Below are 19,922 nucleotides of genomic sequence, written 5' to 3'. Positions count from 1 at the left end.
ACTCACAGCTGCAGTGGACGCGGTGACTTGGGTGGGGCACACTCACAGCTGCAGTGGACGCGGTGACTTGGGTGGGGCACACTCACAGCTGCAGTTGACAAGGTGACTTGGGTAGAACACACTCACAAACATCCTCTGCCATGGCACTGAAACAGTGGACACGTGACTTGGGTGGAGCACACTCACAGACAGCTGCGGTCCTGCTGTGTTCAGTGACCGCATTCTTTCAGATTTGTCCAAGCATGGCAGCACATGCTTGTCATCCCAGCATTTGGTGGGTAGAGGCTGGAGGGTCAGGAGTTCCAGGACAACCTGGGCTGCATGAAACCTTGTATCAAAGAAAAGAAGAGAAAAAAGGAAATGAAGTGATGTCTGGATCTTGGGATGTTTTCCTTCTTTGGTGCCCATGGATTTTGCAGGTATGCAACTCATGTTATACACCGCCGGCCTGATGTTCTACCACAGCCCTCTGGGGGTGTCATTCTTATATGTATATCCCTGCCACCTGTACCCCAGGAAGAGCAGAGCACTCAATGCCCTGGAGGCTCTCATGGTTCCTAAGCCAGGAAGCACAGCAGTGCTGGTACTACTCAGTAGTGGCTGTGCCCCTGTGTGACTTGCAGCACCCTGCCGTCCAGGAAGAGCTCAGACTGTAAACATGGAATTCTGACCCAAGAACCTCTTGTCTCTCTGTGTTAACCAGGCTGTACCTTACAGAGCATATCTTGCAGAGAAAACCAGAAAACCAAGGGGTCCTGGCCTGTAGAATCCTTCAGCTAGAGGCCTTGATGTTCCTGGCCCAGTTACAGTTTGTTGACAGAATTGGAAATTAGCTGGGTGTGGTGGTACACTGCCTTCAATCCCAGCACTTGGAGGCAGAGGCAGGCTTATATCTCTGTGGGACTGAGGCAAGTCAAGTCTCTGTGGCCAGTTCCAGGCCAGCCAGGGATGTACAGTGAAATCATGTCTTAAAAGCGGTGGGGGTGGGGTGGAGAGACAGTGGCACTCACAGGAGAGTGTTGGATCTGCGAGGGGCCTTTCCTGTCACATCTTCCTTCGAGGAGACAGCTCTTGCTGTGTGCAGGTGTCCTCTGTCTCCACATGCTGATGTTTGGCAGGTAGCAGGAGAGGTAGGTGGGTGGAAGCTGGCTGGTGGACATCCTGAGAGCTCAGATGAGGCAGAACCACCCAGCTTCTTGTGGTCTCTCCGAACCAGGCTCAGCTGGTGGTGCCTGAGGCTCTGAGACCCTAGGTACAGGGTCCAGGAAGGAGGAGCTATGCAGGGTGTTTATAGGTGAGAGAAGCAAGGTCCTGTGTGGCTCATAGGAGCCTGCCCAGGAAAGCTGCATGTGGGCCTGAGGAGGGCAGCTCTGGCCCGCGTAGATGTCCCCATGAAACTCTTTTGCTCTCCTTCTTCTCTGGCTTTGGAAACAATGGGGTCTCTTCTTGCCCTGGTCTGTGCTGCGTGTCGAAGTTATGTACTCTGCAAATGGGGACACCCATTGGCAAGTGTGTTCCACTTATAATTAAGAAAAAAAATGTATGTCCAGACTTGAAAAGTCATGCTGCTGGTTGGTGGAGCCTCAAGAGCACCCCCCTTTTGCCCACCTCAGTGCTGCTCTGGAGGGGGCAGGTTCACCTTGGTGCCCCAGCATTTCCCTTCCATGTACCAGGGCCAGGACACAGTCGGACTCTCCCTCCCCTCACTGTGCTTGTCACGAGTGTTTCCACCCTTAGCAAACATGATAAGAGGAGGACTGGCCGGGCAGGGCAGGCACCGCAGGTAGAGCAGTTCCTGCTAAGAGTCCAATTCTTTAGCTGCTCTGACCTATCTGCTCTTGGCAGTTGGAGGCCATGGGAAGTATGGGGAAAGTCTGGAAAGAAAGAATGGAATCATAAACAGAGGGGACCTTAGGAAGGTTAAAATCATATGCTAGAAGCTGCATGTGATTGAGGAACTGAGAGGCAAGAACAGGAGCTGTCCACAAAAGCCACCGCACACCTTCCGCTGTAACCTGGGGAGGAGGACGCTGAAGCAGTGGAGGGAAGTGCAAATTCAGCCTGGTGAGCCTCTAGGAAGGGGAGGACGGAACATCCTTTGCCTGTGCTTCTTTCCCTATGCCTTGGTGACATCTGTGTTGAGGAGGTGAAAGCCCTGTCTAGAGCACAGACAGGTCAGGTCATTGAGGACAGTGGTGTCCAACGGGCTCCTCTATGCTGTGCTGGATGCTGTGATTCTGTACAGCTGGTGCCTTTCGTATCTCTGTGGTGGTGACAGTTTGTGTGCGCAGGCAAACCCCACACTGAGACCCCTTGGGTCTCACACAGCAGGACATGAGGTGAAAAAGGCAGAGATCTAGCCCTCAGCTAGTTTGGTACTTGGGCTCTTTACTGCTCCGCGTATTCGAGCTGACTTTGCACATGTTGCTTAGCATGTTTAAGTGTGTAAGTGTGTGCGTGTTTTTGCCCAGGAGCCTCACCAGCTCTCACCCCCTCTACAGGGTGTGTCAGGGAATCATGCAGCCATCAGGACACAGGCTCCGGGACATCGAGCATCATCCTCTCCTGACCGACAATGACAATTATGATTCTGCGTCCTCCTCTTCCTCCGAGGCTGACATGGCAGACAGGGTGTGGTTCATCCGTGATGGCTGTGGCATGGTCTGTGCTGTTATGACATGGCTTCTCGTCGTCTATGCAGACTTCGTGGTGACTTTCGTCATGCTGCTGCCTTCCAAAGACTTCTGGTACTCTGTGGTGAATGGCGTCATCTTCAACTGCTTGGCGGTGCTCGCACTGTCGTCCCACCTAAGGACCATGCTCACTGACCCGGTGAGTACACAGCGTCTGAGGCTTGGAGCATCCAAGGATTCTGTCTTGATGCTGTCAAGGAGCAGCTCACAGCATTGACACAGATATGCAGCAAACATGAAGAGTGTGTTGGCTTCCGAGTGGAGGCAGTCCTGTTCTTTCAGTTCCTCAGTTCCTGATGCCATGAAGGCTCAGTTCAGAGCTTCCAGGGCAAGGACTGCTGCCTCTCAGAACTTTGACACACCCTTTTTGTGGTCACCCCAAAGCCAGGGGAGATGGCTGGGACTTCCTTCTGGCAAGGGCAATCGGAAGGCCATGTGGGAGCAGTCCCCACAGGCAGCCACTGCACTGCAGGTGTATGAGCCATGCGTGTTCCTTACGATAGAGTTCTCAGCTTCTTTCCAGCACTAACTGTGACCCTGGCACAGGGACCCTTGCATGTAGAGTGACTTATGCTTGTGTCTGCCAGTTTCCACCCAGGAAGGTGACAAGAGAGGAGTGCTGGCTGTGCAGCTCCTTGTAAACCAGTGGTCTCAACATAGGGGTAGTGACCCCTTTGGGTCACATATCAGATATCCTGATTGGTTACGATTCATAACAATAACAAAATTACAGTTTTTTTTTAATGTACAGTTTTCATTTTAATGAAATGAAAGGAAGTATTAAGGTTAGGGGTCACCACAACATGAGGGACATTAGGTTCGTAACATTAGGAAGATTGAGACCCACTGTTGTAAGCTTACATTGCCGTCTAAGGTAGAGACAAGGCTGCCTCCCTGCCATGTTGAGATCCACAGCATACCCTTTGCTTTCTCTCCTGTCTGAATCACAGTGGCCTCGGCTAGCCTATCCATGGAAACAGAGCTGTGTCGTAGACTGCCATGGCCTGCTGTGCTTGTGGGCCTCTGGCCATACTAGCTCACTTCCTTAAAGTCAGTACACTTGGGGCTTCAGAAGCCTTTGTTTTCCTAAAACAGGGTCCTACTATCAGCCCAGGCTGGGTTGAAACTCAGCCATCCTGTATCTCCCTTCTCAGTGCTGGGATTATGGGCATGTTTTACTCATGTTTTTGTAGGGGAGGGAGCCAGAATGGTTAAGAGAAGGTAGCCCTGCGAGGCCCTAGCTGGCCTGGAACTCACTGTGTCAATTAGACTGGCCTTAGACTAGTGGCAATCCTCCTGCCTCTGCCTCTCAAGGGCTAGGATTATGGGTGTGAGCCTTGTTTCATTGTTCTGCCTTCTTTTCACCCAACCTAAATTTAATCTGTGTGTACAGGGCGCTGTCCCCAAGGGCAATGCCACGAAGGAGTACATGGAGAGCTTGCAGCTGAAGCCTGGCGAGGTGATCTACAAGTGCCCCAAGTGCTGCTGCATCAAGCCGGAGCGTGCCCACCACTGCAGGTATAGCCTGTGCTCTCAGCTGAGCCCAGCCCGGGTCCAGCACCCAGGCAGCACCTGGAGTCCTGTGGGAGTTTGCAGATGGTGCAGACTTCAGGTCCCTTCCCTGCTGCAGGAGACAAGCATACAACAGCCAGAGGATGACATGGTGTCCGCGTGTTTCCTGGCCTGGTTGCCATGGCTGGCACATAAATTTTGTAGCTGGAAAAACAGGCCTCTGTATGGTTGCTGCCCTTCATGCGTGGCAGACTAGATGCAGGCTCCTGTAGACATACTGTCTGACAACAGTCCAGCCTGCAGACGTGCATTTGAGCATCAGCCTTTCTTGGGCTCCATCTGCTGGCCTTTTCTGCAATCTGTCATTTGTCCTGCTGTGCCAGGACTTGGTTTTAGACAGGCTGCAGTTCCTTGAGGGTGCTGATATCTGGTGTGCAGGATGAACTTGGGCTACTTCTCTATTCCTGGAAATCTGTTAGACTTCTCTGCCTGTCTTTGGACTGAGTCCCTGTGTGTGCACAAAGGTGGAGTGTAATCTCCCATTCGAGTGTCTCCTTCTAATGGGTTGGGATTTCCCAGGGGGAAGAAATAAAGATGAGCAGGGCCATCAGTGGTCTGCAGTGAGAAAAGCAACACAAGAGGGCTTGTCCCTGTTCCCAGCTAGGCCAGGAAGCGAACAAATGTGCCACGGCAGAGAGAGTAGTGGCCTTGGGCTGGGGGGACTGGCTATGAGCGTGAGTTCCTTTTTGGGGCGGTCACCTCACAGTTCTGCACGTGCAGGAGTCACTCCATTGTGCATTTAAAGTGGGTGAACTTCCATGGCAGGGAACTTCCTCCTCCAGTCCATTGGAGATGATCTGGGAATGTTTTGGAAGCTGTTAGATTGGCATGTGCACTGGGGGACATGCAAAGAAACTGCATCTAACAGAGTGGCGTAGTTACAGAGACCAGGGAGCCGACTATTGCTGTCACAATGCTCACAGGATGCAGTCAGTGATGTAGGCTGTTTCAAAAGCTCAACTGGCAGCAAAGCCAGGCATGTGGGACAGTGTAGGAAAAGGCACAACCCACGCTTGTAATCCTAGCACTTGGGAGACTTAAGCAGAGGAATAGTCATGGGTGCGAGGCCAGCCAGTTTGAGACTTATCACAGGTGTCCCCAGCTTCTCCCTCCTTGGAGTCTGTCTGCTGTCACTGGTTTCCCCAGCACACAAGGCACTGAGCAGTGCACTCTCCTTTGCAGCATCTGCAAGAGGTGCATCCGGAAGATGGACCACCACTGCCCGTGGGTGAACAACTGCGTGGGAGAAAAGAATCAGAGATTCTTCGTGCTCTTCACTGTGAGTGCAGACGTTTTATGGATATGGGATTGGACTGGATGTTCTGAAATTGAATCTGCTAGAGTTGGGGGAGGGGTATTTAGCCTGGCTCCCCACCTCCCCAGAGCTGATGACTGTTGGCTCATGCAGAGCACAGTCCAGGGGTGACTGTGTGCTACTTTTACGTCACCTGCTGGCTATGGATTTGTCTGTCCCTCTCAGTTGCCATTGTCGTACACTGGGCCTTCACACATAGAACTCATTTCCCCTGCTTATTTTGCCATGCAGCTGTTGGGCTTGATCCACTGTGGTCTTGGATCAGCTTCTAGCAACTATAATTCACTCTTCCATGCCACCTTTCCCCCATCAGGGGTGGGGTGCGTGTGTGCACGTGTGCGTGCGTGTGTGCATGCGTGCATGAGAGAGAGAGAGAGAGAGAGAGAGAGAGAGAGAGAGAGAGAGAGAGAGAGCGCTAGCCTCTGCTTATAGGATGACCAATTGTTAAAACAGCTAACCCGTCTCCCTCCTTCTAGATGTACATAGCTCTGTCTTCAGTCCACGCTCTGATTCTCTGTGGGCTTCAGTTTATCTCCTGCGTCCGAGGACAGTGGACAGGTAACTGAGGCTCTGGGGGTCATTCCTGAAAGCACTGTAGTGGCAGGGGCGAGGGGTTCTCAAGGGAAAGTCAGGCCCCTGGATGGGACGGAAAGCCTTAGTCATAATTACCTGAGTTTTGTTTGTTGTAAGTTAGTTCTGTTTGTTTGATTTGGTTTCTTTGAAATAGGGTCTTTGTGTCCCAGGTTGGCCTTGAACTCAGAGATGATTCTTTTACCTCAGCTTTGTGGGCGTTGGGATAACAGGTATAAGCCATTATACCTGGAAAACAGGCTGACGTTTAATGTGTTAGTTTCACCCCGCTATTCTGCTTATTTGCTGACCCCTCATTATTGGATTCCTCCTCATGGCATGACAAGTTTCTGGTAAATCATCTTAACTATTTGTGGACTTTTGAGACTAGACGAGGGCAGGATTGCCACTGTTCCATCAGCCCTGTGTTTGCTTTCTGGCTAGCTTAGTTGGTCACTGTTCACGGCTGGCTTGGGGTGGCCTGATGGGGTTTCCAGACAGCTGTAGTTCAGACTGGCAGCTGAAGAAGGGCACAAGGGGCTACACTCCTGTGACAGTGTGCCTCTAGTGTAGAAACTCCCAGGTGGGCACACAGTGTAAACACAAGAGTGTCCTTTCGGGCCAGACTCATACCTCAAGGAAACCAATAAGTTCAAGGCCAGCCAGGCAACTTAGTGAGACCTTATCTCATAGAGAGAGCTGGGGGTGTAAGTCAGTGCTAGAATGCTTACGTGGTGTTTGTAAAGCTTTGTGTACAATCCCCAGTGCAGCAAGAGCTTCAGGGAGGGTGGACTGAGATTGCTGGCTGGAGGGGGTGGGCTGGCTGTGTGCCGGGCAGGCTGTGTGCCAGCTTCTTGGGGAGCTCAAGTGGGTCTTATACAGTGGTACCACATTCCTTCCAGGAAACCTGCTGCAGGTGCCAGGGGTGCATGAGTGTAGGGCCCCCTGTGGTGTAGGGTGCTTGTGGCATGCTGACCACCTCACTCTTGTCCCCAGAGTGCAGCGACTTCTCACCTCCCATAACTGTAATCCTGTTGGTCTTCCTGTGCCTTGAGGGCCTCTTGTTCTTCACGTTCACTGCAGTCATGTTTGGCACCCAGATCCACTCGATATGCAATGACGAAACTGTGAGTCTTGTTCTGTGTCTGCGGGCGGTGGGGTCTGATTTGGGGTCTCAGACAGCCTTGGACCCCACAGGACCCCATGGCCTGTGTTTGGTGCTCCCTCCATTAGCGCAGTGTTGTTTCTGGGCTCTGGCTTGATTTAGTCAGTAAAGCCAAAGAGGCTCTGAGTCTCAGGAACTCAACTGCCCTCCTGCCCTTGCAGGCCTGGAGTAGGTGCTGCCTAAATATGGGATTGAGTAGGAATTCTAGCAAAGTATCGGACTCATGCAGAGGGCCACTGCTCCTGTGAAGAGCCACCACCAGGCTGACTTTGAGACTGGTCCATGCAGATGGCTGCAGCCTGGCAGTTCATGAGACTGGGAGGAGCACTGGACAGTGCCCAGCTTCACACAGGCTTGGGAGGTCTGGCGACAGACTTGTGTGTAGCCCTGTATAGCTGCGTGCAGCAGCGGGCTGTCTGTGCGTCTCTCCTCACTGCTACTGTGGCTTCTCCTTCTGCTTCCAGGAGATCGAGAGGCTGAAGAGCGAGAAGCCTACGTGGGAGCGAAGGCTGCGGTGGGAAGGGATGAAGTCTGTCTTCGGGGGCCCCCCCTCCCTCCTCTGGATGAACCCCTTTGTTGGCTTCCGATTCAGGCGACTGCAAATGAGGGCTAGGAAAGGGGGCCCCGAGTTCTCTGTATGAGCCTTCAGGGCAGGAATGTCTGCAGACAGTTGATGCTCACCAGCCTGCAAGCACAGCAGCCTTGTGGGCAGATGGAGCTGGCCAGCTGACGGGGCCATGAGTAGCTTCATGGACTTAGGGCCACAGGCACTTGTCAGTTTTTGTGTGTACTGCCAGGAGAAGCATGCAGCCCCAGGAGGCCATTCTGTCACCATCCTGACACTTGGGATGTCATGTGGGCCATGAGCATCCATCCCATAGGCAGAGCTGCTTCTCCATCATGAAGAAAGCCAGCGCAGCAGCTGCTGGGAGTCCTGCTGGCCCATACCCAGCACACTCCTTACCAGAAGGGTTTCCACAGAGACTTTGCGACTTGGAGGGCTCCGACACCTAGCACTGAACAGTGAAGATGGCTTCCAGAACACTCCCTGCTGTCCAGGAATAGGCATCCTTTGACCCTTCCAGCAAGTCTGTATGTGCTCATCTGTGTGTGTCTGTGTGTGTGCGTGCGTGTGCGCATGTGTCAGAATCAGCAGTGTTGTTCAGGCATGTGTGTGGTAGACAAGCTGTCTTTCAGACTCCAGTGTTTCAGGGAAGTGGGACGCACTGCTGGCCCTTGCTGGCCTTCTATGAATGTATCATACAGTGTCCAGATCCAAAGAACAGGCATGCCTGCGCTTGGGCCCGGCCTCCTGCTTTTATTTCATTGAAAGTTTAGTGTTTGAGGGTGTGGAGCTGAGGTTTTGTTGTTCCAGCCAAACTAACAGCATGCAACAGTCCCTCAACAAGGAAGGTGGTGGGTGCTCTGTGCTGAGGCCCAACACTGTGGGGGAGGGGCCATGGGGATCTCAGCATGAGAGAAGCAAGCCGCCTTGGCCCCCCTTTTGGGCAGGTGCTGCAGGGGGAGACAGCCTGGTGCCCGAGCGTTAGAGCAGTGACGTGATGACTTTCTTTCTCTACCCATGGCACTGCAGTCAGAGTGGACCCTTGGTGCGGGCTTAGAATTACGTCAGTACACACACAGCTCCCCTCAGGGGACTTGCCTTAAACTTCTAGGTTGTTCCTTTGCTGCTGAGTGAGAGCGGTCTGACAGAGGCTGGGGTCTGCCTGTGAGTCCGCTCCCATGCAGAGACACCAGTGTTTCCCTGTTGGGACCAGCTGCCTTTCTGTCCCTGTGACACCATGACTGGTTTTGGTGTCAGTCGCTTTTGCCCTGCCCTCATCTGGGCTCCTATGCTACTGAGGTGAACCCCAGGGGCCTGCGAGCCTAGCCCTAATGCAGTGAGCAAACTGTGGGGCCCGAGTCACTGCAGAGGGACAGCGTGGCCTCGGATTGTCTCTGCATTCATTTGCACATGTGTCTGGTCATGCAGGCTCTGGTGGTGTCACCCTCCAGTGTGGAGTCTGTGGCGGTGAACCCAAGCTGAGTATACTTGACTTTTCAATTCCTCAGTGTGATTTTATATGAAATAAAGTAACCCGTCCACAGTTCTCACCCTCCTGCAGCCCTCTTCTTCCTGGGTGGCCGGCCTTGCTCTTCTCCAGAACCTACTGCTGTGTGCCTGGGACGGGATGCGGGCATCTGGGCACATCTCCCAGAGTCACCTGTGCAGCTGTTGCCTGACTGGGGTTTTACTCTGAGACCCCTTGATTTTCTCCTAAATAGCCTTGGGATTTTTTTTAAAATGTATTTTAAAGTACAAACTAAATTTGAGCATAGAAGCTGGTCCATGTAACCTCAGCTCTTGGGAGGCTAGGGCAGGAGAATTGACTCAGTTGTGCCTTTGAGGCCAGTCTGCTGACAGAGTCTAATTGACCCAAACATGTGAACACACACTATTAAAATCTTTCCAAGCTGGGCAGTGGTTACATGCCTTTAACCCCAGCACTTGGGAGGCAGAGACAGGCAGATCTCTGAATTCAAGGCCAGCCTGATCTACAGAGCTAATTCTAGGACAGCCAGGGCTACAAAGAAAAACTCTGTACAAACAAACAAACAAAACAAAACAAAAGGTCTGGGGTGGAGAGATGGCTCAGCAGTTGAGACTGCTTTTCCAGAGGTCTTGAGTTCAATTCCCAGCAACCACGAAGTGGCCCACAAACACCTGTAATGAGATTTGGTGCCCTCTTCTGGCCTGCAGAGATACACGCAGGCAGAACACTAAACACTGTATAAATGAATCTTTTAAAAAGCAAAACAAAAACAAAAAAAAAACCTTCCGTAGGCCTGATGTGGGATTACCTTCCACATAAATGAATGTATAATAATTGAAAGGAAAACCCCAGATATTGATAGCACCTGGGGAACAATGCTGAGGTTGACCCTTGGCCTACACACACACACACACGCACACATACTCATGAAACCTGTGTCCATTGCTAAGTTTGCTTGCATGCATGGTTTCCTTCACTATCTACTGTACCACTATGTACATGGGAAACTGAGGCTCAGGGCACCTAGGCAACAAGCAGTGGTAAATGCTGTTTAATGTGAGTAACTTTAGAAAAATCTCAGTGGACACAATGGCCAACAGGATGCCTGCCACTCTGCTGATCATCCAGCCACAGCTGCACAAGGACCAAGAACTGGACCCTTGAAGCTCACACTATGAGAAGGCTGGGCGCATCCCTCCCTATAGGAGCAGACTGAAAAGTGAGTTTTACAATGCTAGATGATGGCCACCAGGGGGCACCAGGAGACAGCAAATGCTGCTTAGGCCTCTCAAGGCAAAACGCCAATGCACATGAAATAAAAAAAAAATTATAACCAAAAAACCCAGGCCTGTCAAGACACTAAAAGAAGAGGTTATACATCCTAGTGAAGCTGATGGTGGGAGTGGGCATATCAGGTGGGCCTTAAGTCTGAGGCAGGAAGGGCTTTGAGGGCCAGATGAGGGAGGACACACACACACACACACACACACACACACACACACACACACACCTGCTAGACTGTGCGAGGGTTCTGGGACAGGAACAGGTGAGTGGCAGTCTACCCATTAGTATGGAATCTGGGCCAGTTGGGACCACAGAACCCTGGAAAAGAGCTGGGAAATTCTCCCAGCCCAGAGGTGCTGGGGGATTCACCTTATTGGTCACCAGGCCTAAGGGCAGGTGGAGGCAGCAGGGACCAGCAGGGATGCGCTGCCCTCAGGGCCCTACCTGGGGGAGACCCAGACCTCTGAGTCACAGAGACAAGTGCTCACTGGATGGCCTTGGAGGCTGGTTCTAGCTGGCCCACGGGCAGCCCAGCTAGGCTTCCTGAGCTGCAGAGCTCCTGGTGGGACCTTGGCCCTCACCCCAGCAAGGCCACAGCTGGAACTGCCCTAAGCCCCAGGGACAAAACGCAAACCCTGTTCCCAGTCTGTGTTTCCTATGGCCAGGCCCTGCTACCTTCACTTTCCCCTCTCTCCTTCTCCCCTGCAGGCAGAGAGTTTCTGCTGAGGGTGAGGACTGCAAAGGTTTCTCTCTCTCCTTCCTCCCTGAGCAGCACACCTACCCGGAGAGTCTCCTGCTCCCGGCTATCAGTTACTCACTTCTCAGTGTGAATGAGCTCATTGCTTCTTTTTAGCCTTCCCCAACTTTCCTCTCCCTGGGTCGCCGGCATGGCAACACAGGCAGCCAGGCATGAGAAAGGCCGCCCTGACCTCCTGAGCTGAGATCTGTGCTTCGGGAAGAGCATTTGCCAGAAACAATGGCCCTGGGAGCTCCTAGGTGCAAGGCTGCAGGCCTTCTGAGCTCTCTGCTGCCAGAAATGAGCCAACCTGGCTGCCTATCTGCTGCTCCCTGGCTGTGCGAGCCCCTTGGTTCCTCTGTGCCAAAATGTATTCATTTGTAAGATGAACGGACATAGGTAAACTCCCTTGATGGCTGTTGGGATCAGAAACGAGGAAGTGCACAGCTAAGGGGGACCCCTGGCACACAGCAGACCTCAAGAAACAGCAGCCAGTGATGATGACTGAGGGATGCTCTCCAGCCCATGGCTAAGGTGGAGAGCGTAGGCCCCCGCCTCATCAGCCCAGCTTGTTCGTTGTGAACCCAACTTTCCTGGGTAACATGGTGTCCTCACTTAAGATGGCCCTGCCAGGGGTTTGTGGGTTTTTAAAAAGTAAATAAAAATTTAACCAACTAAACAAAAACCAAGTCCATTTACAACACACGCCAGCAGGGCTAACATTTATGGTCTCCCAGAGAGCATCTCACCCTGGCAGAGGCCCTGCTGGTCTAAAACCACAGCCCTATTCTGCCGCTCTTCCGGGGCTGAGGTACTTTTCCATTTCCACCTTTCTCCTGTCCCCACACAGTCAAGGGGCAGCCCCCACGTGACCCTGTCGTCTCTGAGGCTGCACACTAGTGGCTGAGACCCTAATCTGCCACCAAAATGTTGATAAAATACCACCCCTCCATCACTGAGATCTGCAAATGAAGGGCCTTTACACAATACCTAGACCCCATAGCTTCCTGTCCTGGCGCAGGATAACTGGACAGGATCTCCCAGAGTCTACATTGTGCAAGAGCAGTTATTTTCAAGTGACACCTAGGGGGTGGGGGATGGAGAGATGGCTCAACAGTTAAGAACACTAGCTGCTCTTCCAGAGGACCCAAGTTCAATTCCCAGCACCCACATGGAGGCTTGCTTCAGGTCTAGGGGATCTATTGCCCTCTTCTGGTCTCTGCAGGCACCAGGCATGCACAGGACACAGACATGCATGTTGGCAAAACCCCAAGCATGTAAAAATCATAATAAAATGGCCAGGCGGTGGTGGCATACACCTTTAATTCCAGCACTTGGGAGACAGAGGCAGGCGGATCTCTGTAAGTTCAATGCCAGCCTGGTTTACAGAACTAGTTCTAGGACAGCTAGGGCTGTTACACAGAGAAGCCCTGTCTCGGAATACCAAACCAAAATAAATAAATAAAAAATAAATAAAATGACAGGCGGTGGTGGTATTGCAAGAAGGGCTGCTTGTTCATCCTAGCCACCCAGAACCAAAATAATCACACAGATACTGTATTAATTAAATCACTGCTTGGCCCCTTAGCTCTAGCTTCTTATTGGCTAACTCATACATATGAATTTAACTCATCTCCATTAATCTGTGTATCGCCATGTGGCTGTGGCTTACCAGGTAAAGTTTTCAGCATCTATCTTGTGGCTCCATGACTTCTCTCGGACTCCACCCTTCTTTCTCCCAGCACTCAGCCTAGTTTTCCCTGCCTACCTAAGTTCTGCCCTGCTGTAGGTCCAAAGCAGTTTCTTTATTCATTAATGGTAATCACAGCACACAGAGGGGACTTCACATCAGTGGTGGCGCACACTTTAATCCCAGCACTCAGGAGGGAGAGGCAGGTGGATCTCTGAGTTTGAGGTCAGCCTGGTCTAAGGAGTAAGTTCCAGGACAGCCAGGGCTACACAGAGAAACTCTGTCCCAAAACGCCAAAATAAAATAAGAAAAAAGATGATAGTATATGACTTCTGTCCAGTTTCAAAACATTGCCATCGCCTGGAGAAGACACTCAGTTACACCGTCCCTCCCCACAGAATGCCTGCTATGGGTTCCTGTGCCACAGGTTGGTCCTCAATGCAGCCTTCAGACTGAGCTCTAGGGAAGCCCCTTCTCAGTACGCTCACCCCTTGGGGGCTCATAATCTGATCACATTAACTTTAACCAATCTTAATTGGAAGAAGTGAGTCACTGGGAGGTGTGCCCCAAAAGGCATACCTTGTCCCCAGCCTTTCCCCTGTGTCCTGAGCTGCCTTGAGGGGTGATGCTTAGCTCCCCCACAAACTCCAACCGTGCTGCCGCTGGTGGCCAACCCTCTGAAACAGGAGTCCAAATAAACTGTATTTATTTATTTGAGGCAGGGTCTCACCAGGTATCCTTAGATGTCCTGGAACTCACTGTGTAGACCAAACTGGTCTCAAACTCAGATCCACTTACAGCCCCCTAAGACTAGAATTAAAGGCAACCATCACTCCTGGTCCAATAAGCCTTTCTTCCTTTGGACTGTTTTCCTCAGCCATTATGTCACAGGGACAAAAAGCTGACATCAACCCACAGTCACCCTTGTTCCAAGACTCTAAAGTGTTTGGAACAAGCAACAAGAGGTCAGGACACAGGAGCCTTGGCTGGATATTCTCATTCACCCATCCCTTGCTCAAGTGAGACTGCATACCCTCTTACCTTGGAGCCGTGGGGCCTGTTGGCTCAGTGGCTCAGGGTTCCCACCGCCTCAGGCCTTCTGACTGCATCAGCCCATCTCCCAGAGACTCGATGTTCTTAAGAATGAGGGGGGCACCACGGGTCCTGTACAGGGGAGTTGCGGATGAGTTTGCTATCGTGGCTGTAGGGAAAGCCCGTGGCCACGGTAGCTCAGAGTCCAGCATACCACCCCACGCTGACTTCCTGGTGTGGGCAGGGCCAGTTTCTTCCATCTTCTAATCCTTGTGCCACCCTGTCCCATATCACACAAGCACCCAGGTTCCTGGGCCCTTGACTTTTTGCCTCCACCATCGAGCCAGCTAAATTGCCTTCCTCCCTCTGACTTTCTCAGTCCCAAGCCCTCTTGCCACAGCTGGGAAATACTCTCCCTCACGAAGCACTTGGGTGTTTTATGAGACCCATCTGGACGCCTGGGATGCTCCTCCCTCACCCCCTCTCCACACATGTGAAGCCCCTTTGCCTGTCAGTTAGGCAAGCCCAGGTTTTAGAAGTTAAGGTGGGGACAGCTGGGGTCTGCAGCATTCTGCTGACCACAGATAGGCAGGGTTGAATGCCACTAGCCTCTGGAGTTTCTTCTGGAAGCAGAGGATCCCAACAAAACCAGTGTGTTCCCAGCCACCTAGTCAAAGGAACCTTGTGCAGCCCAGGAAACCAGTGTATCTGCCAAACCCCTAAACCCCTGTCCGGGGAAATTTCCACAGGCCCCGCCCTCTCCCTTTCCTCACCTGCCAGACAGTCAAACTCCAGCCCTAGGCCTCCTGCCTCCCTCCAGCATGGCTCTCCTTGTGGGATGTCTTTCTCTGCTTGGTTTGTTCTGCTGCGTAGGAGGGGGGACTTGACCCTGGCCTAGGGCCATAGGGATCAGCTTGGGAAAGAGCCTAGCCCGTCACCCTGTCCTGGCTACAGCCTCCAGAAGATCCATTCTTGAGAGTCTATTTGTCCCACTAGTCAGTGTCAGTATGTCTGTCTGACTTCAATTCACCCAGAAAATGGTCATTTACAACCAGGTTCAGGGCTGGACCAGCATGGGGAGATGTGCATCCATTTTGTATTCCTAGGAGGTCCATGGGGACAGATCATAGAGTCTCAAATATTCACCAGAGGAGAAAACTGATGTAGGGGATGGGAGAGGACCAGGTCCTGGCCACCAAGGAACTGTGTCTTGGATCTACATCCAAACCGCCTTGCCTCCCTTTCCAGAAGGTCTGACTAGCTCCAGCAGCAGACCTTTGGTACAGCAGGGCTGCAGACAGAGATATTTTGCTTGAAGCCAGGCTTTGAGGGTATGCCGAAGCATGACTAATGCCTCTGCCAAGCAGGCGATAAGCATGTGTGATCTCAGACAGAGCCAGGCCTCCCTGTAAGAGAGGGCCAGCGAGGCCTGGGTTGGCCGAGCAACAGGCTGGCTGGTTGATCACCCTCCTGCATGGAAGAGAGCTCAGCCGTTTGTTCAGCTGTCTGTCTGGACATAAACCATGCACACGTGTGTCTGAAGTCAGAGGCTCACAGGCCGCCCCCAGAAAGGCTCGGGAAGGTGATCACAGTCTACCTATCATCCCTTGCTCAACTTCAGAGGGCAGGCCCCAGAAAAAAACTGCTGACCAGCCAGATCTGTCTGGAAATGCGCAGAACAGCTGGGGATGGTACCAGGCTGCCTGGAGATTAGGTCGGGGCAGGCCCTCTCAGAGGTCTGCAGGGAAGGCACAGGTATTGCCTCGGCGGTGAGGCTGGCCCTGTGAGCTGTGTCCACCTGGCATCTCTAGGACAGCATCCCTCAGGACTGCAGCAGTGAAGGCCAGTCCCCATGCAGGCCACCTTCCTGTTGCCCAGTTCTGCCAGCATTGAGGGTGCCACACACAGCCACCAGAGGTCATAGTTCAAAACTACATTGCCGAGCCGGGCGGTGGTGGCACACGCCTTTAATCCCAGCACTCGGGAGGCAGAGGCAGGTGGATCTCTGTGAGTTCGAGACCAGCCTGGTCTACAGAGATAGTTCCAGGACAGGCTCCAAAGCCACAGAGAAACCCTGTCTCAAAAAAAAAAAAAAAAAAAAAACCAAAAAAAAACAAAAAACAAAACTACATTGCCCCAGCCCTTGAGGAAGCCTTCCCTGGCTTGCAAGGGGGGACGGGGGCGTGGGTGAGGGAGTTAAAATTTATAAATGCGAACCCATACTGCCCCTTTGGGGTCACATATCAGATATCCTGCATATCAGATATTAACATTATGATTCATAACAGTAGCAAACTTACAGTTATGAAGTAGCAACAAAATAATTTTATGGTTGGGGGTCACCACAACATGAGGAACTGTTAAAGTGTCTGCAATTGGTAATCATTAAGAAGATAATTTTGATGAATGTTTTCATGTTTTGCTTGTTTGTTTCATGCCCTTGCATAGTTGAGACTGGCCTCGAACTCCTGACCCCCTGGCCTCCACCTCTCAGTGCTGGACTTGCAGGTGTGTTTCCACCAGTGCAAGACAATTCTGATATATATATATCTTCTATTAAACTAAGAACTAATAACTTGATTACATCAATTGATCAGTAAATATAATAAATTAACAAATGACATGGATTATTGAAGGGTTTGGAGAAGGCCCTCCCTCTTGCACACTGTATGTTTCTGAAGTTGTAGGAAGCAGGGGCTAAGCTGAGGCAGTGGAGGAAGGGCAACGGCTGTGTACCCCCTCAGCGAGGTGCCTTGGTGGCCCCGGGGTAGCATTTGAACAGGGCCAGGGATCAGGATCTGGACAGTAAAGTGAGAGGCTTCATGGAACAAAGTCCTATGTGGCACTTCCGGAGCTACAGCCCGTCTCAGAGTGGCAACCAGACACTGCTGTTGGCTAGCATCCCCCTGCTGCTGAGAGTTCACATTGTTTTATCGAAGTCCGAAACAGCCTATCCGTGTCAAATCGTTTCCTCTGGTTAAGGTGACTAATTCTGAATTGACAGTAAAGTTCTTCCCAATTGTTGTCTTCACAGTATGGCCACTCCTTTGTGGAGGAAGGCAGGATGAGAACCTGGTTGAAGACAGGACATGGTCTGCACTGAGCTCCTCACTGATACTGGCCTGCTCAGAATTCTCTATTCCAACATAGCTATCTCAGCATCCTCCATCTAAGCATCCCAGTATCCACATCTCTATGCCAGAATCCTTTATCTCAGCATCTCGCATCCCCACCTCAGCATCCCAAGATCAGCATCCCCACCTCAGCATTCCCAATCCCCACCTCAGCATCTCCACCACATCATCCCCACCTCAGCATCCCCACCACAGCATCCCCATCTCAGCATCTCCATCACATCATCCCCATCTCAGCATCCCCACCTCAGCATCCCCACCTCAGCATCCCCACCACATCATCCCCACCTCAGCATCCCCACCTCAGCATCCCCACCACAGCATCCCCATCTCAGCATCCCCACCTCAGCATCACTGACTTCAGGCTGGGTACTGTGTATCACATTTCAGTCCCTGATTTCTGAGGCACTCAACGGGGACTCTGCCCTGGCCCTCTCTATCTCTAGCAGCTGCATCACAGGTGCTGGGCACCTGTGGACATCTCTGCAATGTCTGTATTACCCACTCTGAATGCTTCTGAGGAAAGCAATTACATCAAGGGTAGACCATGTGTGTGTGGCATGTGTGAGCTCTGCGGTCCCATTCGAAGGTCACAAAGGGAAGAAGAAGAAAGAAAAGTATCTTCATAAGCTGACCTTGACAGCAGGAGGGAGAGGAAAACACCTGGCCGCCTCTGTCAGCACAGTGTAGGACAAGTCTGTGGTGTCGGTTTCCATTTGGTAAATGTCACAGGAGCATAGGTCTGGCCTCCTAGGCCAGCTGGGCGGCAGATGAACGACATGGCATGGTTCCATAGCCACGCTTGGCACCGAGGCCCTGTGGGGCACAGGTGGGCTTGAGGCCATCGCAGCATCTCGTTAACCACATGCCTTTCTGGCCAAGGTGGGGGAAGTGGAACTAGAGTGTGATGGAGACAAAGTAGAAGCCTGTGCCCAAGTCCGGCAGTTCCAGAAGGTCCCTCCCAGGCTCTGGCCTGCAGCCTGGCCTCCTGTTTGCCTCTTGTTAATGAGAGCTGAGTGGCAGGTGGTGGATTGCTTACAGATGGCAAGGGGGTCAAAGGCAGCAAAGATGGGCCAGTGGGACCAGGACTTCATTTAGACCGATGTGTGGGATGGAGGATATGTGTTGGATCCGGGCCGCAATTGAGTGAGCACCGGGCAGGAAGCTGAGCTGGTTTGTTCTAGGCTGGACAATGTCTTCCCAAGTGGAACTTCAGTACGCTTGGTGAAAAAGACATAGCATTTGGAGAGAAGCCCCGGTCTCCAGCCAGTGGCTCTGGGCTGCACATGGCCTGACCCACATAGAAGTGCAGGAAAACAGAGCTGCAGCAGTGCTAGACCAAAGAAGCTTCTAGACCTTGTCCAGACCAGGAGGCAGCAGGGCCCTACCTTCTGTCTCTCCTTCCTTCCTTTTCTTTCATTTCTTTCTTCTTTATTTGTTAACTGCATTAATTGATTTAAAAAAAAAAACAATCTCTGTGCCCACAGCACCTGTCAGAGTTGAGGGAGGAAAGGTTGTTTTGGCTTGTGATCCCAAGGGTTCCATCCGTCACAGTGAGAAGATGGACGGTGGCTGTGGGAGCCCATGGCAAGGCGATTCACATCACATTGACCAGGAAGAAGAGGGGACAGGAAGCAGGCAGGGTGATGTGCTCTCAAGGACCTGCCCCCTGCCTCACTTCTGGGTACACTTGTCCCCATAGGTTCACCCATCTCCCCAGATAGTGTCACTAGCTGGGGGCCGAGCACTCAGAACACAGTTGGGACACATCTCAGGTTCAAACCAAACAGTAGCTTTGAATTTAGCTATCGTGTGACCTTTCCTGGGAAGAAAGGAGCAAACACCCATTCAACTCAGATACAGCAACATCAACAGATCCACCCAAGTTCAACCTGGTGACCCGGCAGGCGTATGGGGGTCACTCCCAGGAGCTCAGGTGACTTAGGCTGCTGTCTCATTGAACATCCCAGCATGGGTGATACCTCCAAACCACATTCTAGGGGGCCCTGCGCAGCTTGCAGGCAGCTTCACCAAAGAGTTTCTTCCAGCAACTAGGAACCTCAGACATCCGTGAATTTTCTGAATTTCTTTCACTGAGTTTCAGGAGCCGCCATGCTTCCTGGAGGAAGGAACATTTCCCTCCGGAGAAAAAAGCTACACAGGCACTTGGGAGGCAGAGGCAGATGGATCTCTGTGAGTTTGGGGCCAGCGGTCTACAAGAACTAGTTCCAGGATAGTCTCCAAAGCTACAGAGAAACCCTGCTCGAAAAATCAAACCAACCAACCAAACAAAAAGCTACACAGCAGATACATTTCAAACTCAAAGAAAATGTATAGACCCGACCTGTGGGTTCCATCTAGCCTCGCACAGAATCGTCGAAGTGTTAGGTTGTGACCCCTCTGCACCATCATCCACGTTCCTTTAGCCACGGGAACTCAGGTACACATACATCTCATTTCTCGGGTTACCTAGTGGCAGTTCGTAGCCATCTGCCACCCTCTTCCCCACGGACCCTTCTGTAAGCAATTCCTAGGAGTGAGGTGCTCTCATAACCCTAGCCTAATCACCGACTGTGGGCAACACTCCTACAGTCAGTTCCGTTACCAAAGCCTTATGGTTTGTAGGTAACACACTGCCTTTAGTTACAGCATGGCCTCCCGCCTGCGCTACTCAGAA

At 52.0% G+C, this 19,922-nt stretch overlaps 1 protein-coding gene across 1 annotated transcript in view; it reads left to right on the top strand.

The window, feature by feature from the left end:
* Zdhhc7 (zinc finger DHHC-type containing 7) overlaps positions 1 to 9,777 on the top strand; it is an 18,646-nt gene extending 8,869 nt beyond the window's left edge. Inside the window, exons 3-8 of the mRNA XM_005345763.3 lie at positions 2,502 to 2,832; positions 4,087 to 4,211; positions 5,448 to 5,544; positions 6,057 to 6,138; positions 7,147 to 7,277; positions 7,780 to 9,777. Of these exons, the coding sequence (XP_005345820.1) occupies positions 2,518 to 2,832; positions 4,087 to 4,211; positions 5,448 to 5,544; positions 6,057 to 6,138; positions 7,147 to 7,277; positions 7,780 to 7,956 (927 nt within the window). The 5' untranslated portion in view covers positions 2,502 to 2,517 and the 3' untranslated portion in view covers positions 7,957 to 9,777. The remainder of the gene's footprint in view (positions 1 to 2,501; positions 2,833 to 4,086; positions 4,212 to 5,447; positions 5,545 to 6,056; positions 6,139 to 7,146; positions 7,278 to 7,779) is intronic.
* The last annotated feature ends 10,145 nt before the right edge of the window (positions 9,778 to 19,922 follow it).

This window comes from Microtus ochrogaster, chromosome 4 (genome assembly GCF_000317375.1).
Source record: "Microtus ochrogaster isolate Prairie Vole_2 chromosome 4, MicOch1.0, whole genome shotgun sequence".
Taxonomy (NCBI): domain Eukaryota; kingdom Metazoa; phylum Chordata; class Mammalia; order Rodentia; family Cricetidae; genus Microtus; species Microtus ochrogaster.
This window is presented reverse-complemented; position numbering and strand designations above follow the sequence as displayed.